Source organism: Strigops habroptila, chromosome 4 (genome assembly GCF_004027225.2).
Source record: "Strigops habroptila isolate Jane chromosome 4, bStrHab1.2.pri, whole genome shotgun sequence".
Classification (NCBI taxonomy): Eukaryota; Metazoa; Chordata; class Aves; order Psittaciformes; family Psittacidae; genus Strigops; species Strigops habroptila.
This window is the reverse complement of record NC_046358.1, coordinates 7,910,158-7,935,390: the sequence shown is the minus strand read 5'-3', so window position 1 is coordinate 7,935,390 and position 25,233 is coordinate 7,910,158. Positions and strand designations below refer to the sequence as shown.

Here is a 25,233-nt window from a genome sequence, read left to right as displayed (position 1 = left end):
GCAACAGCAGAAGAGCTTAGAAGTTTGCTCCATGGCTCTTCCCTAGAAGTGGAGGTAGGTACATGCTGTGCCTGCTGTTTCTGCTGTGCCTGCAGGAAGTCAGAGGTGAGGGTGCCGCAGAATTGCCAGCCAAGCGAACAATGTCATGAGATCTGAGCTCACCAAAGCACCTCTTGCTTCAGTGAAACATTTTTTAGATGATGAATGGCTTTTGAGAAACCAGAGCTTTGCTTTTCTTTTCGTTCTCTTCCTGCTGAAAAGTCTGTTTGGAGACCCATGACCTGATACTATCAGAGGCATGAAAAGATTTGAAAACGTCCTTAAACATGCTTTCAGCTTTCACACTTCTTTAATGAAAACCTGAAACACATGAAGAAAAATCTCACAGAGATGAAAGCATCTCTGATCGTCTCCTTGTGGAACCTTGCACTAAAAAACTGGGGACCACAGCAATGAGGAACCATCCTTCCAGGCCACAGAGACTCATCTGCTCCAAGAACTCCATTTCTTACACTAAGTCAACCTCCAGCTAGGACCTCCTTGACTCTGTGATCTGTGCATGCCGTCACCCACAGAAAAATCACTGCCTATTTTTTTATGCGTAGCAGCAGGCTCTGTCTTCCAGGAACACCACCTCATAAGGAGAACTTTGCACTATTCTACAGACAGAATAACAGGAAAGCAGTTGAGACATGCACAGGCATTAGTCAGGTCATGACTGTACATACAGTGATTTAGCCTGAACAGCTGGCTAGGAGGTCATAAAAGAAATGTGTTTTACTACATGAGTGCTAGATGAAATGACCCTATTGCCAAAATTGGCTAAGAGCTGGAACAGCCGCAGAGCATACATAGGATTTATGATACTAACCTCTGGATTCCTTCCTGAGCCCAAGAAATTGCATTCCTTTGAGGTCTGGACTGATGTTCATTGATAATGCAAAATTATGCTCTTCTGCAGGGAGAAGAAAAGCAAAGCAGAAGCACTGGAAAGCCAAATGGCCTTATGTGGAGAACTGAAAGGAATGAAGAGGGCTAATAAATTACTCTCTTAAAAAATTCTACTCTCCTCTCAACCCAGAGGGAGAACTTGCACACGCAAAGGACAGGGAGCAAATGTTCTTAAAAATTCAAGCTATTTTTCTTAAATCTGTGAATTGAGAAGTAGAGTGGTATTACCTGCCTCAGCCCATTACCACCCTCTGTGTGCTGTCTGTAATATGGCTTATCAGGTTGACATAAATGATGGGAATACCCAGAAAGTAAATGGAACAAGCAGAAAATTAAGTGGAGAGAGAAGACAGGTCTGGCCTGAGTATGTCTGAACTCTCTCTTCTTAGGAACTACTGGGCACTGGCACCAGCATCAAAGCTTTCTCTCAGGCCTCAGAAGATGAAGAGGCCATGTAAGGAGATGAATGGGGTTGGCTTTTCCCAAGGAGATCTTTTGTTAGTGAACAATGAGGTTTAGGTTATACAAAATGCACTTAGTAGCCAGAGACAACCAAAAACAAAGAAAAAAGTTAATGTTTATGCCTCTTCTGGGCATACTATTCCAGATGAATGAAGGGAAACCCAGCACACAGCACGAGCCATATATCCTAAGGAAGCTGAATTACCAAAAGATTAATTCCACATTGTATGAAGTGTAAGGTAATGGTGGAAAAGAGAAAGCTTTCATCTCATGAAAAAACCACCAAGATTTCAAAACTTATTGGTCTAATTTGGAATTAAAATCAAGACTCTCTTCTGAACCCACCATAACCACCCATGTACCAATAATCAACAACCCGCTGACCAAAACACTACCTTGGGAAGTGGGAGAAGCTGATCAAGCATAACTAAGGCATGAATTTCAGCCTCCTAATCCCCATGGAGAACTCCAAGTTTTATAATGCCTATTTCAAGGAGACTTTTACCACCTTTCTTTAAGGATACAAGACAGTTACTCAACTACGTGCTGATCTTACCCCAGTGGGAGGAAAAAATGATTTTTCTTTTTTAAATAACTTTCTTACCTCGGTACTCTGTAGCAGTTAGAGTACAAAGGACCATGTTATTTTCATGTCTGATTAGTGACTGGAAAATCTGAGTGGAATCAACAAGAAATGCAGTAAGTAGAACTTGTTACTTGGTTTCTACATTTACCTCAAAGTGAGAGGTCTTGAGAACATTTCTATAACCTGTCCACAGTGATGGAAAGCAGTTATTAACACTTCATAAAAGCATTAGCTGTCAGCATCCAAAGACAATAACTGTACTAATAATAACTGATTGCAAAACCACTTAGTTATGAAAGTGTACAAAATACAGATTTCAGTTGGTATTTCTAAGATGGTATTGTGTCCTGCAGTAGCCGGTCATACTGTCATTCGTTGTGTTACAGAGAAAAACTGGATTCACCTTGTGGCTGAGCAACTGGCATCTTACAACCATACTTATTCTACAAATCCCAGAAGGCAGTGGTGATCATACACTGCACACTGAAACAGACCATCTGGTCAGGACCTGAGCCATACTGCTTTCACTTGCGTATGTATGTCTTCCGGCAGAAGGAGAATACTGCTGGGGACCCTGCATTCTACACCATACAAGTATTCAAACCATACAAGTAACTGCAAAACAGAGGGTTTTTAATCTTCTGTTTTTCCTCTTCTTTTCACTCCCCCTTCTTTCCCTCCTTTCCAACACGTATTTATATACACCCATACCCACGCACACACTCACGTACCTCCTTTTATGAAAGGGAGAAAATTAAGAATTGATACTCCTTGAATGCACTTCTTGCCTTTCTTTTCCTTAGAAATGTGTAATTTATATCTCTAATTACATCTAATTTAGTTGATCTTTTATTTTGCCTTGCTGAGTTATGATTTTGATTTTAGGTATCGCACATACTGAAATTCCACTGCATGTACTGGGCTGGAGTGAAATATTTCTACATGTTTTCCCATCATATAGAAGAAACAAGTAGAAAAACCTTGTCTCACTTGTGAGACAGTATCAGGCAACAGGACTTGTAATGGATCACTTCTAGAAACCCACCATGTTTGAGCTGCACAATATTTTATTCCACAGAGCTGAAGGATCATGATAAAATGTGATGATAAAAAGTATTGGAAATCTTTTGCAAAGTGTAAGACAATAAATCAGCGACTACGGGCTGAAGGCATTGACCTTTCACTGATCATGAACAAACCTCTGAAGTAACTGAGATTGAGAGGCATATGAAGTCTTATAAGGGCTGAGACAGGAATATTACTTTGGCAATCATAATCAAATTTTTTACGGTCACATTTTAACAAAGTTACTTTCATGGCGAGTTTTGATGTAAAAGGCAAAACTCCCTGTGCCCAATAAAATCTAGGCATCTTTGAAATAACTACCTTCCTTTTTCTGTGTGGATGATCCTGACAAATCAAATGCACAGATTCTTCTGCAGGATACTCTTTTGCCCTTTCTTCTTCCATTTTCTTATAAGGCAATCGGAGTCATTTATAGGGAGACTTGGACTGTAATATCTAGTCTGACAAGAAGGGCAGAAATAAGCCTGTACACAAAATGAAGCATTAGTCGGATGTCAACCTCACATTCAGTTTTCTCAAGCACCACCGTTTTGCACTGTTTCAGTATAAGCTGACTAAAACTGCGCTAAGACAGAGCTTCATGCAGTAGGTAGAAATCTCTCATCACTTCAAAGCAAGGGTTGGGTTTTGCTCTGTAGCAACATGCACACAACACCACTGACAGCTTTGGATGGAAGGTGTGTTGTGGGTGGCATATACAGCTTCACTCACCACCACTTGCCAACTGCTTCTCCCAGGTTTGTAAATCTTCAGTGGGGAACAACAAACAGAACAACATAAAAGTAAGAACTGGTGTCTCCAAGGGAGCTACCGTTCTTTTCATTAATCAGCAAACCTCTTCTACCACTTAGCTGGTTTTTGACTTGTACCTACAGTATTCAGCTTTCACTCATTAAAACCAGCCTAAAGATATCTTTAAAATCCCCAAGTGCTCTATGGAAATGTTTGCCTGCTAGATCCAAGGATAGCATCTTTTCAGTACTCTGCTAGGTCCTCTCAGGCTGGAATCGGTTTCCCCACAGAAAATTATTTCAGTTCCAGTATGTTCTTTCTTCTTCAAAGAGAGGAATTTTTCCTGAATGCCTATTTCAATTGAACTGACTTCAACTGTGTCATTCACTACCTGGTTAAATTTATCCATCAGTTTCCATGAAAGATGATGCCCAAGGCAGGTACACATTCCAGAAGACAGGAGGAGATACCACATCCCCTCCTGAGGTATTTTTACATGCTCTAAAGGAAGTCAGAGGTTCCTGTACCTGTTCTGAATGTGGGTATAATGCATGAGTGGTGTGTACAATTTAAAAGAATAAACAAATGTGTTTAACACCTCATGAACCAGTCTTTCCATTTCAGGCAAGTGTGCTTCATACTGGGGAAAGGGAACCTGAATATGTCATTTTTTAGAATCTCAAAACATTGGAAAGGGCCCCCAAGGTAATCTCATCCAGATTCCTGATCAAAGCAGGGTTCACTTCCAAAGTTACATGTCTTTCCACTCAAAAATGTTCACGGGCAGTGATTTCACAGCCTCTTTGGGCACCTCTTCTAGTGTTTAACCACTCTCACTGTGAATAATTTTTTTCTCTGTTGTTTCCCCATTTCCTAATGTTGCAAACTGTGAGCCCTCTGTATTGTTCTTGCACTATGCATTTGCTGCAAGCAGAACAGAGCACACTCAGTCTGCACCACTTTTTTGGTTTGAACATATGTTTTTTCTTCAACAGTGTCTCAGCTGGTGTCAGTGGCTTTAGTTGGATGAACTCTGTCTCAAGGTCTGGCTGTTTTACTTACCTGCAGATGCAAGAAAACCCACAAACTGAATTGAGTAGCTCTCTAACCACCCTCCTCACCAGAACAACTGTGTGTTCACCAGCCACCATGTCTTCAGTATGCAAATTATTGCACAAAAGATGATGAGGTATTCAGCAGGAATCTCCAGGACACCTGATCTTATTTAAAGCCTTGAACACTGTCACAATATTCAATCATTAATACACACTCCAGCACAACCTGTTTCTTATGTTTGTTTATAAGCATGGACCCATAAGCAGGATTATAACCTTGATCCTGAACTTACAGCGAAGGGTAGCATGTGATTATGTTCTTGAACTATAATCCATCCTACAGAAAATAGTCAGGAAGGGTACAAAGGCTACCAGAATAATGAAAGGCTTCAGGTGGCATTACAGCGTTAACATTTACCTACCTCATAGTACAAACAGGAATATGAATATTCACCATCAAGTTGCAGCTAGATATAGTTTGGTAGATAAAATACAAAGATGTTTTTAAGTTGCATTTGTATATATTGTAAGAAAGGAGACCATGGAGTTATTCAGAACAACAGTCAAATTGAGAGAAGAATCCCCCCATATAAACTGCCACTTCCAAACTCTTCTTGCAAGATGAAAAACTGCCCTTATTGGCAAATAAGGGCCTTCCAAACATACCTTCCACTGGAAAATAACATCGTCATGCTCCACATTCCAACAGACAGTGCGCACTCCACTGGAACATCCCCGAAGCTAAAGCAGTGTGCTCTCTCTTCAGTCCACTGGCAGCAGCCTGGAGCCGCATGTCAGGGATTTAAGGGAGGGTTTACTGAAAGTTGGTGCCCACTTGCAACAATCAGGTCTCTGTCAAGTGAGAAAGACACAAAAGTTAATGTTTCTTCCTTTAGGCATTGCTACTTGTGCCACAAGTAAGGGGGATGCCCGAAGTGCTGCAGGGCTATGGTGCTGCATGGGAAGACCCACAGCTCACTCCTGGCTTTTAAGTGCTACATGATCTCTATGTGTAGATTTAAATCCAGTATTAGCAATATTCTGTCAGGAGCACGAAGGATCAGTATGGTACATCAGTATTCATGTCACACTCAGTGCCTGGCAGCGAACTGCTGACTGGTCAGCAGGCCAAATACACAGAGTCTAGCTCATACAGTTCTCAAATGCTGCACACTGTTGAGGTGTGACTTCTAAGCCACTGGTTAATGCTTAAATTTTCAAGCTCAGCATCCAGAATTTGTGAACAAATGCAGCTTAATCAGTGCATGTATTTATGAATGTAACATCAACCTAACCTGCACAGGAGAGTATCACAAAGCTCAGATTGAAAGATCTGCCCTTTCATCTCACTCCAAGCCAAACTGCATCACTTACGTATATCACACAAATTGCACTGTCACCTGTGTTCTTCTCTGATGTCACACAGAGACATAACCTCTAAATCACAGATGTCTCCCTTTTTGCAAGATCTATCACCAGAAATTTAAAGCTGAGCAGGATGGATTTGAGAACGCTCTATAGATATCTATGTTCTGCAACTGTGATGCTAATGGCTTTTCCCAGTGTTTTGTTCCTGCCCACTCCTAACAGTTGGTCTGTTTAGCCAACACTTGGCTCTGCACCCAGATTTGGCTGTTCTGTGACCTGCCAGCCCCTTACACACAGACAGAGCCAAACTACCTGCTTATTCCAGATGTTACTTTGAACCAAGCATAACCAAAGCAATGTCATGTGCATTCCTTTCGGTAACAGCAAACTCAACTCGAAATGAACAACACGGAAACAAGAGCCACCTCCAGGCTCCCTTGGTTTGATTCCAAAAATATAAACACTAAACTACATGAGAACTTGAAAAAGCACACAGTGAGCCACCGAGCAATTGCTGCACTGCGTACAGAAACAGATCATCATTTAGAATCAGCTATTACAAATGTAACTACAAACCCTGCTAGAGTTACCCAGTTGTCTTGGTTTGCCACAAGGCCACGCTGACCCTGAAAGAGAAAACATCACTCACCCCAGCTTCTCCCGACAACCCCATGCATGTTCCTGCTGTCTCCTTCTCTGATCCAGTGGAACATTTTAATCTTCTGTGGTTTCTATTTTACTACAGGATTACCTCTCAGGTAGATCAGCAAGCAGGAAGAAGGCATGACTGCCCCTTTGGGCAGCAAAGTACCCTTAGAACAGTTAAACTGTAGCATAAAATCCACACCTTTCACTGGAGTGACTTTAACACAGACAAATGTACAGTTTAAACACAAGATGTCAAATGTTCAGTGGCTTAAGTCACTGAAAAGATAAAAGCCTAAATGAATAGAATGTAACTCATTTAATTCTTATTCTCTAAGTGTTACCTAAAGTCAGGCACAGGCATTTTAGGTTTAATGTAGATTTTGCATGGAAAATTTTGTAAGACTCTGAAAAACAGCAGGTTCTACCATTTCTGGGTTTTGTCTTGGACAATGACAAACGGCAGTGATGTTTTGCAGTAAATGCTGCAAAGAGCATTAGTTCATTGGAGACATTAATTTTCCTTCTAGCCAAACTTCAAACAAAGTATCACTTTCTCTGCACTTAATACTACATTTGGCTCAGATTCTATTTCTGAATGACGGGTATGGAGCACTGAAAAATGCAGAATAGTGATTTTTTTTTTGTTTTCCTGACATGGTAGAATTATACATTTCTTAGCAAAATACTAATATAGCAAAAATTTTTACTGTTTTTATTTTGTCATTAGATGTTGGTCTTATCCCACAGCTTGATAATAAACAATCTGGTAATGTATTACAGAATTAAGTTTTTAATTTAAAAGGAAAAGAAAGTCCCTGATAATCTTCAAATTTCCAAAACCACACAAGAAACAGAAACAAAGGTTGGAGAAAGGTCACTTCCCAATTATACCGCACAATGTATATTTTCATCTTTCACTTCATTCCTTCACTCCTGGGGACATGAAACAATCTTGCTTGCAGGATCCATCCAGAGACACTGCTGCCCCTGGGTAAGAAGCTACTAGTGTTACAGGAGCATATTTGCACTGAAATCTCCTTCTTCAGCATAGTCTGTAGTAAAATTCCACTGAAGCCTCAAATACCCACTACAGAGGCACAACGCTCAGTGTATAGCTTCTTTCTCAAAGAGGTTTCACCTATTCTGTACCTGTAGTTCACTTCTCTCTACTAAAGGTATTTCGACTACCTTCCTTCCTTCCTTTCTCCCCTAAGTTATACTCTGCGTGTACCAAAATGCTTCAGAATCAGCTTTCTCTTGTGTTCATTTAAATAACTGATTGGACTTGGTACTTTTAGGTCTCCAGTAAAGAATATCAAGAACTTCTTTCTTTCTCAATTACACACAACCTAACAACATGTACTGCAAAGTATGGGGAAAGGATCTCATAAGGACATTGCTCCATGCAGTGCCCAAATGTTTCCAAACTGTTAGGAGTCCCCAGAGCTTTTCATGAAAGGTGACTGACTAGATAGACAGCAGGATGTAGCTATGTAAAGAAAATCATCTGTATTGTGATACAGAAAGCCTACAATGAAAAGGATAAGTTGTGTCCAAAGGTCTCACAGTTTGCAAACAGCCTGTGGCCTACTTTAGGGACACCTTATTTCAAATAATAAGCTATATATGCTTCATATAACTTACATCACATTCACTCAGATTCATGGGTTTGGGCAGTAAGGCTAGAGTTTAGAGACATTCCACTCAAGGACATGCTTTTTCACATCAGCTCTCTTCTTTTTGGGGGAGTCTCCTTGCTGTGTAGAGAGACCACAAGTTGAACCAGAGCAAAGAAGGAAAATCACTTTACCACATTAAGAACGCACTGGCAAATTAGCAATCACTATTGTTGCCTGATTCCAAATTAACCAGAGAAATCATCCTTCCCCAAAAGAGCACTGCAAGATGTGCTGTTCCCTCATAATAAATTTGTTCATAGTAGCTTACATGAGGGGAGATTGTTTCTCAGTTTCTTAAGAGACTTGTCAAAAGTTTTTCTCATTCTCGTAACAGAAATGTCATGCAAAATGCTAAACAAAGGGATGACCGATGTAAGCATTGAGCCAAGATCTTTCGGTTCAAGTCAGTTCTTTGATGCTTTGTTTTATCTGAAGCCCTTTTCAATTACAAGCATATTGCAAGAATAGCTTTCCCCATCCAATTTGTATTAGTGATATCAGTTGTGCTTGATATAGGCTCTCTTTTGCAGCTAAAGGTCAATTATCTTTAGCTAAATAATAGCTTTCACATTGCTCTTGAATAATGTCGTCTGTACTCTGTAAGCCTGGAGAAACTATATAAAGCACCCTGACTCCACAGGCTGCAACTAGTAGAATTTTTGCCACTATCCTGGAAAAAATGTGATCTTAGCCCCATTCGTCTCTTCAGCAAAAGAAATGCCAAGTAATCAAAGCCTTCAGCTGAATAACATGCTTAACAACAGGCACAAGCACTTTATGAAAGTTAGGCCATTTCCAATTATTTTATATTAGTCTCCCACCAGTTTCCAGTTTTTATTTCTTGAAAACAAGTTTCGAACTTGAGTTTAATTTAAGAAGACCAGCTGATTTAAAAAGAATTCCCAGTGCAACTGAGTTGGCTGGCACATTTTCATCATATTTGATTCTATGATTCTATTATTTTCCTGCTTGTATGTGGCACAGAGCTGCTCAGCCAAATTAGCTTTTTCAGGCTCTCTTGCCAGCTGCCATCCAAGTGATAAAAAAGGGCTTTTAACTGGGTAGCAAAGCTTTCATTACAGAGTGACAAAACAAAGAGGTCCCATGTGCTATTGTCATCGATGGATTCACCAGTCAGCTCCCTTTAACTTCCAGCTTCAACACTGTTTTCCTTGTACCTGCTTGACAAGTGTGACAACATAACAGCCTGTATGAAACTATCAATCAAACCATACTGTTGATTTATTTATGGAACTATTTTTCCTTTTACTGGTAGTTTCCTAAAATGTATTTTTCCAGAAGCCCACTCCATAGGGCTCCTGGGAACTCGGCAGCAGCAGTGGCTTTATACTTCCTCCCCAAAGTGGTAACTTTTAACATTCAGAAGCAGGTACTTAGCACATCTGTATCACCCCCGTCTTCAGCACTGTGCAGACCCATACTGCAAACTCCACCGCTCCTCTTACCAATAGGACATAATGGCTTCTGGATATAAACTCTTCAGCCAGGCAAAGGGACAGCTTGTGACTACACCAGGATTGCTGCCTATGTATTTATAGGCATAAAGACAACGGCTTCATTCAGATAATTTCAAATAAACTGTGCATACATATATACATATTGTATTTATTGAGTAGTGATATAACCCTGATACATAACCCTGATATGTAACTTATCTGGAGTCAGCAGGACATACAACCAATGTAACCTGAGTAAGATTCACTTCTCATTTTTGAGGTAGCAGAACAAAACTCTTATTACTGTGCTTCAGAATAAGTCAGGAGAGTGTCTCTTTACTTAGTTGAGATCAGAACTGCCACAACGTTTTTACTAAGAAATGTGAGGAAATGATATACCACGAGGAAACGTGAGTGTACTAATGTGTTGTCCAAGAAAAGAGATGGTTAGAGATTGAGTACAAATGCAACCCGTGTGACGGGAAGCTGCGTTTTCTCAGATGATGACAGCACACAGGCAGAGCAGATGGTGCCAATCTGCAGTGCAGCTGGGCCAGAAGACAACTAAAATTCTACTAAAAAAGTGGAAAATTATTTGGAGAATGAAAATAAAAGCTATGTAACAGTGGGGTTTAGAGGAAGGCAGGCCAGGAAACTTTTAACGAGTTTCCAAAAGTCAGTGAGAGCTGAAATACCAACCCTGCTCAGCATCTTTGACAGCTTCCACTACAGCTTGCTCTTAGGGATGTCTGAGTCCATCAAGTGTTGCCAGAAAAAGGCCTGTATCCTGCGCCATGCATCTTCTTGGGCTCTGGCATGCTCCCTCCATTGCCCTCCCCAATGCACAAACATCCCAAGCACTTTGTGGATTGAAGCCTGGCACAGAGGTAAGTATGGTGGCTCCAAGAGGTGCCCTGCTCCAGGATAGGAGCAAAACTCCACTTCCCGTCCACACTGCTGAAGGCGCTGAACAACATCCTGGCAATAGAGGTCACTTTTCCAGTTCATGTCATCCCGGCCGGACAGGAAGAGGAACTTGGCCGAGGACCTCTCCATGGGAATGCGACAATCCCAAGTCGCTGGGTCCCTGTGATCATCTAGGACATCTGAAAAATCTACTAGGCCAGACTCGTCACTGGTCTTCACCCTCCCCAGATCATACGGGTGGGGAGGAATAGTGAAGCCATCCCCCTTCAGAGGAATGAAAGAATTAAAACCGCTTCCAGATATGCTGACAACTGCCTTGATGCCAAGTAGAAATGTCGCCATGGAAAGGGCTAGGTCGGCTCCTTTAGACAAGCCCAAAATGCCAATCCCAGTATCTTTCACCTGAAACACAGTTATAAAAACAACCGTTATCAACTAGTCCTCATTTCCTGGGCTGACAGAACGTCTCCAGTTCTGCTTCCTCACCCCTCATCCAACACCACCTATATTTTACCCCTCCCCTCTCTCTGTTCATGTTATATCACTCCCATAACTATCCCTTTGCCGAGCTTCCACAAGAGTGACTTTGAATTCTAAACTCCTCAACATTTCTCCTCCTGTAACACTTTTTCTTCCTGGTGTCCTCCACAGACAAAGCCTCTTTGCTTCCTCCACATTCTGGCTAGACACTTGCTCTCATTATTGTACCTTTTACTGCTCCTGTCTCTAACCTCCCTCATCTCTCCTCAGGTCCCCTTTGCAAAACCACTTTTTCATGGGTTTACTTGCATTGATTTTCTTCCATGCCATTGGCTTTTTATACTCTCCTGTTATCTTCTGTTTTGTCTTGGAACACAAAAGGCTCATTACGCCTGAGGCCGAGTAAGCCAAATAACTATTTAAATCTACTTATTTATAGTGAAGGCTCTTCACACCAGATTCAGTTTGTTATGTGCGTCTTGTCAGATACTCTGGAAGTTTCAGAGCTCTATGAGGAACAAGACAAACAAGCAAGGCTGAATTCTGCTCTCACACTGGCTACATTCCTGGTGTCCATATGCTAGAAAATAACTGTGGAACGAATACCACATTAAGTAGCATTCCATTCAAAGTTTAAATGCTACTTGACTTCTCTTGGTGTCTTTTGGCTTAAGTGTGATGATACATTGCTATAAAAGCATCCTTCTCATCCCACATACTTGTCCTAATACAGCCCCAGCTTTTTAAGACATTGCACACTCTCCAGTGCTACAACTGTAAGGTATTCCATTGTTAAAGTGTTTTAATACTGTCTTGTGAAACTTACTCAGAATCAAAAGCCTGTAACATATCAGAAATAGTAGAAAATATCAATGGATTCTTTTTCCCCTCTAAAATCTTGATAGATGTAAAAGTAGGGAAAAAAATTAAGATTCTCTGCTTAAGCAGGAAGTTAAGTTTTATGTAAACTTAAAAACCATAAAACATGAAAATGTCTGAAGATTTTTTAAGTAAGTCTTAAGTTTTATCCTTCTACTTCAGGAACTGCCTTTATTTAACGTTACACAAACACTGGTTTGCACAACACTCTATGGCTGTTACAACATGCTGTGCAAAACCAGCTATCCAACTACTTGAGGTTTTCATCTCTCAGATCATGCTGTCATTCAGACAACACTGTCTCCTATAACATCTCGGGTACCTAGGTGCATTTAGGGACATAGAGCATTCCAATTAGAAAACTGGAAAATAGTTTCCGACAGGAAGGTCACCATCATTTGTCTCTTACCTGCTGCTGCTTCTGCAAAAAGTTCACAGCTTCCTCAAAATAGCTCATTTCAAGAACCTCTGGCATAGCAGGAAGATCTTCAAAGGCCATGTAAGCAAGAGCCAGAGTCACAAAACCTCTGCTAGCCAGGAGACTTGCTCTGTATTCAACAAGACCTCCTCCTGATCCATACAAATCGATAAGTCCAGGGAATGGGCCAGGTCCTGCAATGAAAGGTATGTGTATATATATAATCAAAGTTTCTACAGTCGTCCCTTCAGTAGTGCCCCCTCAGCACATATCAGGATAGTAGATATCAGAAGGAAATCATCCTCTGAAACTTTCCACAGAGGCTGTCATTCTCAGGCACACTTACAAACACTGTAAGGACACTAATTCAGGCATTTCTTCCCTCTCTTAGGAATTCACTATCGGAAGTTCACATGTTGGGCATCCTTCTTCCACCATGAATATCAGCTGACATTGGCCTAGATGTTCTCAGGCCATTGGAGACTGATGAACAAACAGCTTATTCAGAAACTGTGCTGGCAGGTTTTCCTGGGAAGGAATATTTGGGTTATGAAATGCAACACAAATGCCAGCACTGGCTTATGCCAATTCAGGCTTCAGTGTGATGTGGGTAACTACCCTTGAGCTTCCCAGTTCTCCTGCAGCCATAGGACTTTCCTTCCCTGCTGCTGCTCTGCTCATTCTTACATCCAGACTTCCCCTATAAGATTTGGTGTCACAGCAGCTGCCAAGGGACTTTCTATTCATTACAGAGCAAGGTATTCTCGTATAAGTACTACTCAAGGAACGTAAAGAGTTCAGAGCTCAGAGCAGCTTTATACAGGACCCAGTTTCAGCATTATCTCTGTAGAGACCTGTGGAATATGACGCTTGTTTAATTAAAGACCTTGCTTTTTCCTGTGCGTCTCCTATCTTCCTAAGTACCCCATGTGGTCAAGCTGCTCAACAAGGTAGACATCTTTCTTTGGCTTTTCCTTAGCCAAAGAGAGAGACAGAGAGACAAGTCCAGAGCCTGCAGGAAGATGCGTGGCAGCTGCTGCTGCAGCCTAAGTTGGCTGCAGCTCAAGTGCAGTGCTCCCACCATGCCTCGTCTTTCCTCACTCCACAGCCAGAGCTGTCACACTTCACAGCTCTGCTGAAGACCAGGGGCCTCTTTGTCTTGTCAGCTAAACAGAAGAGCTAAGAAATAAATACACTCTTCCCCAGAGCTCTCGCAGCAGAAGAGGTCCTGACCCCCTCAGGTAGAACAGGAGACACCTTGTGTTAGCAGCGCTGCCATCTCTGCATCCCTCCCCACCTCAGCACTCAACCTGCCTGGGCAACAACTGCTTCTCCCTCTGTGTGAGGATCCAAGTAGCTGGATCAGGCACAGGCTGAGGGAACCCTGAGCTGAGGCTTTGTTCTGCGTTGCTGAGCACATCCAGGGGCCACAGGGCACAGTATGTGGTGTAAGTGACACCTGGAAAACCAGAATGGCATTAAAACTCACCAGCAGGGAGGAAGAGGGTTGCTTTCAGACGGCCTTCTCTGACTGGAATCCTCTTCACACCCTCTCCTAAAAACCATCGTTCATTGGTGCATTTTCCCAGCAAGCGGCTCGTGTCCCCGTGGCCCTCATACACTTCCAATTCCACATAGTAAGGGGTCAGGACGTTCCTCTTTGCCAGCCGCTTATAGGGCACTTTAGACTGCAGAGACCACAGCAGCCCCATCGGCTCCACTCCTAAATAGCTGCCCCCCAGCGATGGGGAGCGGGTGAGGTCGAGCTCCCCGTTGCTCCCTGCTCTGTAGCGAGCGTGAGCTTGGAACAGCTCCCCGCTCTCATCCAGCAGGCTGGCTCGGAGGGTGACCTCCTCCTTCGGCAGCAGACCTGTCACACGGATCTGCATGGGGTCATCAAACAGACACTTGGGGGAAGGCAGAACTATCACCCGCACCGCCATCCCAGCGCTGCTGGGGGAGAGGAGCTGCCCTTGGCTGGGGAGAGACACGGGCTGAGCGGAACAGGAACGTCTGGAGTCAGGTCGCCTGCCGCTTCTCAGGCTTAAAATCTCTGCCCAAAGTCCAGGAGGCACCACCGTGACGTGACGGCTTCCTCCAGCCGGCAAGCACGGGCTGCTGGGAGACGTAGTTCAGAGCACGCCTTCCTCCGTGCCGTCGGGAGTGGCACCACACCACCATCCACTTGCACACACACACGCTGTCATTTGTTCCTTACTTTTGATTAGAGAGACACTAAATTAAAAACCCCAGAGTGACAAAATGAGATATTCAAATCACTTTTCCTCTGACAGTGGGAAAGTCCACATTCCACTGCAGAACAGGCTTGGGCACCTTTGCCAAGCGAGCACAAGCTGGAGAGCCTGATGTAATGCGATATCTTCATCTAGCTGTGAAACAAAGCCTGCACTTAATGCCTCTGGAGTTCTCAGCAACTCCTGGACAAGCATCACAAGGTAAAATAATGCTTTAAGCTTTAACTATGTTTCTTTAAAAACAAAAGAAATAGACAAAGTAAAACTATATTTTTATTCTTTTTTTTCATAACAATCAATCTGTCTAAAGGGTATCTGCATTGTCCTAATTAAAACATGGAAAACAAATTTCTCCCTATATCACCAATGTTTCCAAGAACTGTTTGAAGATCTGATAACAAATACAATCATTTGGTTTTCATAAACAACAGTACTACATTTTTGCAGTGTGCATGTATTTAATAGCCTTCTAGTCCTACCCTGCGGGTCTCAGACACATGACCAGTCTCATCCCATTCTGTGGAAATACAAATGGGACTTAAGGCTGCAGAAATTTGTATTTGCAGAAATTTGATGTGCTGGAGCGGGTCCAGAAAACTGCAATGGAGCTGGTGAAGGGTCTGTAGTACAAGACTGATGAGGAACGACTGAGGGAACTAGCGTTGTTTAGTCTGGAGAAGAGAAGGCTCAGGGAGGACCTTATTGCTTCCTGCAACTACCTGAAAGGATGTTGTAGTGAGGTGGGGGTTGGACTCTTCTCTGAAGTAACAAGTGACAGGACAAGAAGAAACGGCCTCAAGGTGCACCAGGGGAGGTTTAGATTGGATATTAGTTCTTCACAGAGAGCGTGCTCAGGCATTGGAACAGGCTGCCCAGGGCAGTGGTGCAATCACCATCCCTGGAAGTGTCCAAAAACTGTGTAGATGAGGCCCTCAGTGACATGGGTTAGTGGTGGTCTTGGCAGTCCTGGGGTAATGGTTGAACTTAATGATCTTTTAGAGGTCTTTTCCAACCTAGTTGATTCTATGATCTAAATAGGCTCCTGGTTCACACAACCCACCTCACCCAGCATTAGGCAGCAATTAGTCACTGAGCCTACAAGCTGCAGAATCACATCATGCCAGGAGACCACAGGTGATGTGCACATTGACTGTACATCTGGCAAACAACCCTAAAACCACTCAGGATGTAAGAGAACGTGGCTACATTTAAATACAATGGTGGAAAGAAATAAAAACCAGCAATAAAAACATGTAGCCTAACACAGAAAACAGCCAGCACTGACTTTTGCATGTCCTCCTTGACATCCTCCAGCCATCACATTATTTGAAAAAACAAGTAAGAAATTAGTACAGAAATAAGCTTTTAAACTGACCTTTATTGCAGAAGTTGTGATTTCTCACCGTTAAAACATCACAGCCACTGAACTTAGTGAATTACAACTGGACAGGACTTTTGCCTTATGTGGAATGCATGTGTTGGACTGATGCAGCCTGACACATGGGTGGGTGGCAGCACAGATTCTTCCTTGTCCACTTGTGCTGTTATGAAAACAATCTGTAGAGCTGAACAGTCATGGCGTCTGTTCTGGGATTTCCAAACCCTGGCTTGCCTCTCTTCAAATTTTATTTCGCTCACCATCACTGAAGCAACATGCAAAGACCTAAAAATGCTATTATCAAACCTTAAAAGCCAAAAAATCTGGCCAGTTGATCTGGTCTCTGAAATCAAGAAAAATAGCCATGATCTGTTTGACAGACATTGTTGAAGACAATTCAATGTTCAGTTCTTTTCCCTTGAAGCATGTTTATACTCCAGTCACAGATGCTGATGATTGTATCACATCAGAAAGAGAGATCACAAGCTCAAGTCTCCCACCTCTGCTATAGCCCTTTCACAGTTTTTGTGAGACAGTCTAGTAGTTGATAGTAGCTGTACTTAAGGTCATATTCCATGTCATACCAATAATTCACTGAGGAGACAAGAAAAAGGAAAAACACTTCTCAGGCTAGAATGTAATGATTTAGAAACATGTTCAAAGGGTGGTTTACACAGTTCAGCTAGTACAGGCTTTTCATTACTGATTGAACATTGAAATGAGCAAATCTTTGACTATAGCCAAAAATAACATAAGCAAACATTAGAGTCCTTTATTACTGCCAATACAACTCTGTCTTAACCCAAACCAACTCCTCTTCAGACTCCACTGAGGATTCCTTTGAGCAGAAGCTGGCAGAATGTTTAGAAATAGAAAATGTATGCTTCTATTTAGATCAAAAATACCAAATACGTTGCAAAGCTTAATATCTGGATAGGAACCTCTCTTCCTCTGAGTGTGTAATTCACCACTAATTCACAATGGTCGTCAATTAGACAGTGCTTTAATTCTGCTTCTCATTCTAATTTTGTATGTCTCCTAGAAAAAACTAAACCAAGCAGTATAATATTGTATCAGTGGCTCTTAGAGGAGTATATACTCTAGCTTCAGACATTCACTGGACCAGACCCAGAGAATACTGGCTTTTCAAGTGTATACAAACTGTAGTGCAGTTAACAGACTAAAGGCCAAATAATGTCAACTCTTTAGCATTTCTGCTAGACAGAGAAAAAAACAACTTTACTTTTCTCTGAAAGTCTTTAAGGACTGATGCAGCACTACTGGGAAAAGAGAATCAGAAATACTGCTTTACTGATAGCTTGTCTTTTTATGACAGTACCACAAATATGTTGTTCAATATACTCTCCCTGGGCAGACAGGATTATTCCAGACAAAGGACAGCAAAAAACTCTTCCTCTAACCTTGCAAAACTTACAAGACCTAATGATCATACTCTGCACCATCCCCACTCCTCCACCTGCACCAAATGAGCAGTGCTTGAAATTCTGGAAATCTCTTGGGGAAGAAATAAAAAAGGTAGTGGAGGATGATGATAAATCCTACAAAGAGATGACAAGACTTTTGCTGGGTGCAGGGGAACAGTAACACAAGCATAGGCTTATTAGCAGGGTAAGAGGCTTGGTTAGAGCAGATGCCAGCTCACATGACACCAGAGTATCTTCCATGTTGTGTCTACATTCATGCCTAAAATTCATACACTTTCTGGTTTCCTTTTCTTCTATCAGATCCTTTTTTGCTGGTGTGATAATGGCACAAACAACACACAGTTTCTTTGTGAAAGGTATGTCTATGAGCAATTTGTAGTTGGCAGGCTAGGCAAATTGCTTGGCTCCATGTCAGAAACAGAAACTGGATCACGATCACCGAATTAGCTATCCTTCTGCAGACTTGGCAATTAGGAAGACTTTTTCTTCTGCTACATCCGTTGCCAACAATATTACGAATTATAAGCAGAACTGCTAGGAGGGAGCCCCAGCGCATCTGCCAAGATTGTTGTTTCCTCCTGAGAAGAGGTAGATGATCTTAAAGGGACCTCTGGGCCCAGTTACTCTTTGCTGTGGGATATCTAGGTGCACACCCACCACAGTTCAAAAAGGTATCTCTACATACTGTGTATTTTACCTGCTATACAGCCATGTGATTGCTGAACATGATGGAACCAGAGAGAAGGCAGGTATAACATCTCACCAGCTCTCACTGTACACTGCAAAGGCTTTGCCTGAGCATATTCTGGATATTGTTCCAGATTCGGGTTCAAGGGGTCCAGGGGGATCCAGGGCACCTAAAAGCAAAAGAATATGTACATAATACTGATCCTGGCAAAAAATTACAGCAAGCTTCCAGAAAAGCAACTCATAACCGAAGTTAGTGGGTTACAAAACCTGTATTTTCCCTAGTAAAACACGTACAGCTACACAGCTTTCCACATTCAACTGGCAATAGGTCAAGGATGCAAAAACTTGCATCCTCCACTGCCTCCTTCACTGAAGCATTTCTAATTAGGGAAAGGGTGCTAAATGTCAGCCATGAAATTTCAGTCTCCTTGCATACCTTTCAAAACACCCCCAGCCCCTTATGTCACTTGGTGCTCCTGCATTCAGTACTTGAGTATTTTATCTGGAACTCTCTTTCTAGACATTCCTTTCTTATAAAGAGGAAAATGGAGAGAAATTAGATACAAAAGGGTACCAAGTTTCTGTAAAGTGCCTCCAGATCTATATGTTTTAATCAAATAAATATTGCTACTACTAAGAAAACATAACTTATTAATTTAGACAGATATGTTTTATTGGTGATACTGCTGTAGAGCAAAACCTAGCCCTGAGTAGAGGGCCAACAGAATGTGAATGAAGAAGACTCTACTGCAGTCTTAATGACATAAATTCCTTTATTGTTGGTTCATTTAAAAGTCTTTTACTGGATCTATTTAAGTCTGGTGCAGGAAAGATAGTTTATGATATCAATGGTTTCAGGTGTGCAGTAGAAATCTTTTCTGGAAGCTAGGTATCCTTTGCAAATAGTAAAATACAAGTGAAATATCTGGGCATTCTCCTTCCAGTAATGAAGGATTTCTAGATATCAATCAAAATCCTCCATTTAAGGGCTCAGCAGTGCCCAAAACTATCTTTACTTGTGTATTGACTGTGTTCTTTATATACTTCTTACCTTATCTGCACTCTTCTCATCCACAATTTCAAATGAGCCATCTTCTGCTACCTGGTAAGTTGCTGGCTGATAGAGCTCTGGAACCACAGAAAGAATAAAATAACACAACTCAGAGTAGTACTCAGAGAAACTAACGGCAGGGCATGGCATACTTTCACCAAGTAAAAGAAAAATTCAGACAAAACCATTTTCAATTTACTGTCCTCACTGTTCTTCCCTTTGTCCCTTTCAAATTTTATCCAGTTTCTTCTTTAAGTCAGTCTGAACTCTGAACTGCCTTCCTGTCTGGAATTCCACACTTCTTTCTTTACATGAATTATTCTCCTCAAAACCATTTTACTCCTGGTCCTATTTTGTTACAGTAGCTGCCTTGTTTCCCTTTCAGAAGTCATAAATGCAACCCTGACTTATGCATTGTTCTGTATTCTGGAGTTTCTTCTTAGGTCAGTCTAGCAAGATAGCACTCACAAGAGTTAATAGTGACTTGTGGCCAGCCTTTCGCTTCTAATTTTATCTAATAGGGCTCAACAGCTCTTCAGATACTGCAGGTTGCTTTCATATCATTGCTTCGGCTTATGTCCCTTTCTAATCCTTCCGTTGAGAGTTTCTCTCCATTAACTTGATGTTCAAAAAGATGGAGTCGTCTTTATATTACACACTATAAAATGTGAGCATTCTTTCTGTTCTATGCTTTAATGGTAACTTGTTTTACAAAGTATGACTCGTATGACATACATGTATTTCATACATTCACATACATGACACCACCTCTCCTATGAAGAAAGGCACATGAGGTTGTTCAGCCTGGAGAAGAGAAGGCTCTGGGGAAACCTTACTGTGGCCTTTCAATATATAAAGGGGGCTCATAAGAAAGACAGGGAAAGACTTTTTACCAGAGCCTGTAGTGACAGGACAAGGGGCAATGATTTCAAACTGGGAGAGGCCAGAGTGGCCACTCCAGTGTATCCACTCCAGAGGACACACTCCAGAGGCCTGTGTATCCACTGTAGTGGATACAAGGAAGACATTTTTTACAATGAGGGTCATGGGACACTGGCACAGGTTGCCCAGAGAACTTGTAGATGCCTCATCCCTGGCAGTGTTCAAGGTCAGGCTGGATGGAGCTTCGAGCAACTTGGTCTAGTGAATGGCAGGGAGGATGGAACTAGATGATCTTCAAGGTCCTTTCCAACCCAAACCATTCTATGATTCTATGATTTCAACGTTGTAAACAAAACAAAACCAGTATACATAAAATACCGTAGCAGCACATGTATCTAGGCAAAATTACATTATTGTCATATAGCACTCTGCATTCACTTCATCTGATGGTTTGAAAGGAATGGGAAAATAATTCTTTTCTTATGAGGTACAAAGTTAAGCTGTCCATCTTCTAGATGACACTGCAACACAACAAATTGTTATTGTGCACGTAGGAAAGCAACATAAAGAAACAGAAAATGGGCAATATGAAGTATTGCTGCCATAAAAATCTCTTTTTTCATTTCTCCAGTTTTCAGAGATTCAGTTGTAACTTGAATAATTCATTAAATTACAACTTATTTTTCAGCTTCCTGCCTTTTTTCCTAGAGAAGAGAATGAGCAGGCAGAATCCAAAGCTGTTAAACATCAAAGATGGCATGCTACAATACCAGCAAGGTACTTAAATAATTTAAACATTCTAAAGCTGAAGAGACTGCCATGAGTATCAATGAACCTATTACTTTACAGGACTGGAAAACCTGACATCAGAATAATGCTTGCATGACAAGCTACCTGCAGTACGAAATAGAAGAGATTTATTTTCACACTGGAAAGCGTAACACTGAATAAACATCACAATTTTATCCCTGCTTCCTGTTCTGTATCTTTCAATATCTTAGTCTCTCCTCCTTCCAACCTCCAGGCATAACTGCACAGTAAATTATGTACCATATGGGATGAAGGGACGGTCACTCGGTGGATGCAGTAGAAAATATTTCTCTCCAGATATCACACAGTACAAGTTCTCATAATGATCTTTATGCACTAGGATTGAGAGAAAAAAAAAGAGATGTGGGAAAGAGAGAAAAATCAGTGTTATCTCCTTCTCTACACCAGAAATTATAGTAAGCAAAGTGTCAGCTTGTCCTCTTATTATCAGGCTGCTTCCTCCTCTTGCGGCCAGTGGGAGTGGAAATTAACAACATAATGTCGTAGCAAATGTATTCAACAAAGTAAATCATCAGTGCCTTGCATGACACAATGCCAGGTAGATGCACCCAGAGACCCAGCAGCAGAGGCTGCAGAAGTGCAGGAGAAAAAAAGAGTGTTGAACTGCCTTGTCAGAAAAAGCACACAGTCCTACTGAGCCACCAACTCAAACTGAGCCTGTTTAAACCCATGCTGAAAGCATGCAGAAGACCTACAGTGCTAGACAATACATACAAGAGGTCACAGCAGCTGATTCCCCAAGCCAGAAATTCACAGCATCAGGCTTCTTCCCTGTATGGTTAGGGAACAGAGAAATGCTGTCAGTAAAAATAGAACTTGAAATGTCATGTTTAAAAGTGTTTTTAAATAACTTCTAAATTCTGTCCTTTAACTTCCTTCATAACTATGCCAGGTTTCATTGCAAATAGCACCCTGTGAGCAACTACAACCTCCTTCTACACTGGAAGCCACTGTAGTGCCCATCAGACTTCATGACATAGTTTTATCCATCCCCAAACTGATGGTTACAACCCTTTGTTTCCACATAATGAATCCCTAAGACTCAGCTCACAGAGAAACTGCATACAGTTGCAAAAAGGTGAGATCACAGTAAATTGTTTCCACTGACATTTTAAGGAAAGCGATGTTGTAAAATAGAAAGCAACTGAAGCAGAACAGGGTTTAACTAGAAACAAACATCTGTAATTTCTCCAAAGGGGGTAGGGCTGTGTGTTGTTTCACTCCTTTGTTATGCTACTTTCAGTAGCAACAGCATGAATGTGAGCAGAATCACGACTAAATCAGAGGAAAGCCTCTATGAAAAGAAGTGCTATTTGGCAATATCACCACATTGTTTCTGTCCCAAGACACAACTGAGATACTGCTTCTGGAGAAATCCAAACCCAAAACATGGATCACTCTGTCTTCTACTTTCTAAGAGGATGAAACCAAACTGAGCTGTGGCGTCCAGAAGCAGAACAAACATTCACCATGTACATGATTGTTTTAAAGCTCCATACAAAATATTTCCTGAATATAGGAGAAATAAAAGGTTTACCAAGTGCCTCACTCATCCATGGTATGTCAGGCTGCACATCACAGACCAGTTCAGGGAACTCCTCGGTGAGGTTTGAACACTGCTTCTGCACATAGAATACGTTGGGAGAGGTCACTTTCTTCTCCACAATGTCCAAAAAGTCTGCGAAAGGCATTTGGCGCTCCTCTGGCATGACAAAGCGGTCCTGAAACACGGCATCTGCATAACCATTTGGTGTTACTGCCACACTCACTACCTTGGGACCCACTACCTCCCTGCAAAACAAATCAAAGGTTTGTAGCCAGACCTGCAGTTGGCCCATCTATTGGACACTGGTTACTTTAAAAACAACACATGTCACGGGCAGCAAAACCAAGAAGCCTGGCTTTCTATGGATGGCTATGGCTTTCTAGCCGAGCTTTTTACTGTCTAGTGAGGACTCGGGGGTTCTGCTCCAACTGCTCCCTGCAGTCAAGGACACTGTGGTACCTTCTGCCTCTCTGAATTCTGTCCTAACAGGCAAGTTCACAAAGGAGCTCCCTCTTCCTCATCTTGGACAACCTTATGTAGGTGAAGATGTCCTTGTTCTTTGCAGTGGGGTTGGACCAGATGAGCTTTGAAGGTCCCTTCCAACCCAAACTATTCTATGACTTGATGATTCTATGATTCCTCCATGCAGGCACAGGGCCCTCTGCAGCAACTTCTTTTAATAAATCATGGCAGAGCTTGATATTCTCAGGACCACCCAACCCAGCCAAATCCAGATGGCCACATTAAAAGCAATCAAGGAGGAAGACGTGGACAAAGACTGATAGATACACACATCATGAAGCTAAGAGCCCTTAGTCCCATAAGAGATTTTAGCTATAAATTCACAGGTGTAGGTTTAACACACAGATTTTAGGATTAACCATAAATCCCCCTTTAAAGAAGTTTTCTTTTAAAAATTCAGTCGTTAAAATTATCATTGTCTGGGTTTTGTTTCTTTTTTAAACAATTAGTATTCAGTCAAAACCAACTCAGTCTTGTCTTCTATTCTAGCACTACCACCCCACTCCAGCTGGGGGGCTACAGGTTGGAACACTGGCCAGAGCACAGCAATTGGATGGGTTTACGATAGCCTGAGTGTGTTGCTGTGCAGTGAGAACACCCATCCTTCTGCCTGCATGGGAGCTGGTCAGGACATAGTGTCTGCAAGAAGAAACTTACATGAGTTGGGCAAGGCTGAACACCTTCATACACAAAAGCAGCATGGAGGAATGTGAGCTAATCTTATGGGTAAAAGCAAAAATCAACCAAGGGCCTTCTACTGAGGTCAACCTAAGTTGGCCACCAGCACTGCTCGAAGGCTCATTCATACCTGAGGTACGCTGAGGTCCACTTCTTCAGAGCCGGCCAGTGGATGATGGCATTCTGAATTATACAAGGCTTATTCGGACTCACCCATTCCCGATAAAACTCCAGTGGGGACGGAGGCCCATCAAGATAGGGTACAGACTCCGTCCACCCCAGCTCTGTGCAGGCAAACAACAGCCAGCTTTACTCAGTATCCCAAAACACCTTCTGCAAGCACACTAACGGGCTTCAAACCCCACATCACAGGTGCTCAGCTCAAAGCAAGCTATGTCCCCCCCAGCTTCAGAAACTGCTGTTAAAACCCAAAAGCCTTTAGGGAGGGTTTCAGGCCAGGTGGATACCTCGGGCTGTCACCCCGATACTCTCCTGCCGTCACACACAGCTCATCCAGCAGGCAGTCATGCTGTGGGCTGACAGGAGAGTGGGCATAACATATCTATATATATATAGATAGATATATAGTGAGCATAACTTATGTGTATATATATACATTTATATAAAAGTATATATATATATATGTCCTTCATAGGATGCATTACAGGAGATGAACTTCTGACACAGAGATAATACCACAGGAGGATATTTGGAAGCTGCAACAGTGCGTTGTTTTGCTGTTTTATACATAGAAATTAACCTAAAAGTCCCCCTTTTCTCGAGTTTCCTTTTCTTTGTGCAGCAGCCTTTCTGCTGCCTCTTCACCTCAGAAACATTCAGCCGAGAACAGAGCAGGATCGTGGCTGCTCCAACCCGTGCAGCTGCCTCCGAGGCAGCCGGAGACCGGGCTTTCCTTCCCACAGCGGAGCCGGGGACCCTGGGGAGCGCCTGGGAGGCGGCAGGGCCCGGCCCAGGCCCCATCGCCCGCCGCTCCCTCACGGCGGTTCCCCGTCGCCTCCCACCCGCTCCCCGCCGGGCCGCGGCCCGGGCCCGCCCGCTCTCTGCCCGGCCCAGCGCTCACCGCGGGCCTCCCGCGGGAATGCGGCCAGGCAGCCCCTGACAGCCCGCAGCGCCGCGGCCTCCGCCATGCCGCCGGGCCCCGGGCGGAGCGACGGGCCCCGGAGGAGGAGCTGCCACCGCCTCCTCCCTCCCTTCCATCCCTCCATC

General features: G+C 42.6%; 2 protein-coding genes across 3 annotated transcripts; both read right to left on the bottom strand.

Moving 5' to 3' along the window:
- Positions 1-5,701: 5,701 nt before the first annotated feature.
- LOC115606579 (acyl-coenzyme A thioesterase 1-like) lies at positions 5,702-14,892 on the bottom strand. 2 transcript variants are annotated; one of them, XM_030482743.1, is made up of 4 exons: positions 14,218-14,892; positions 12,720-12,922; positions 10,724-11,353; positions 5,702-5,724 (listed from the first exon to the last, which is right to left on the bottom strand). In XM_030482743.1, exons 1-3 carry the CDS (start codon positions 14,669-14,671, stop codon positions 10,751-10,753), a joined length of 1,260 nt encoding a protein of 419 aa, XP_030338603.1. In that variant the 5' UTR covers positions 14,672-14,892; the 3' UTR covers positions 5,702-5,724; positions 10,724-10,750. The 2 variants fall into 2 exon arrangements, with proteins under 2 accessions (XP_030338603.1, XP_030338602.1); XM_030482742.1 differs by lacking the exon at positions 5,702-5,724 and having other exon boundaries at positions 10,156-11,353.
- Positions 14,893-16,341: 1,449 nt separating this feature from the next.
- Positions 16,342-25,180, bottom strand: JMJD7 (jumonji domain containing 7). The gene is made up of 8 exons (XM_030482744.1): positions 25,088-25,180; positions 24,137-24,290; positions 22,798-23,051; positions 21,975-22,031; positions 21,480-21,575; positions 19,548-19,624; positions 18,504-18,663; positions 16,342-16,955 (listed from the first exon to the last, which is right to left on the bottom strand). The coding sequence occupies exons 1-8, from the start codon at positions 25,152-25,154 to the stop codon at positions 16,867-16,869; spliced, it is 954 nt and encodes a 317-aa protein (XP_030338604.1). The 5' UTR covers positions 25,155-25,180; the 3' UTR covers positions 16,342-16,866.
- Positions 25,181-25,233: the final 53 nt, after the last annotated feature.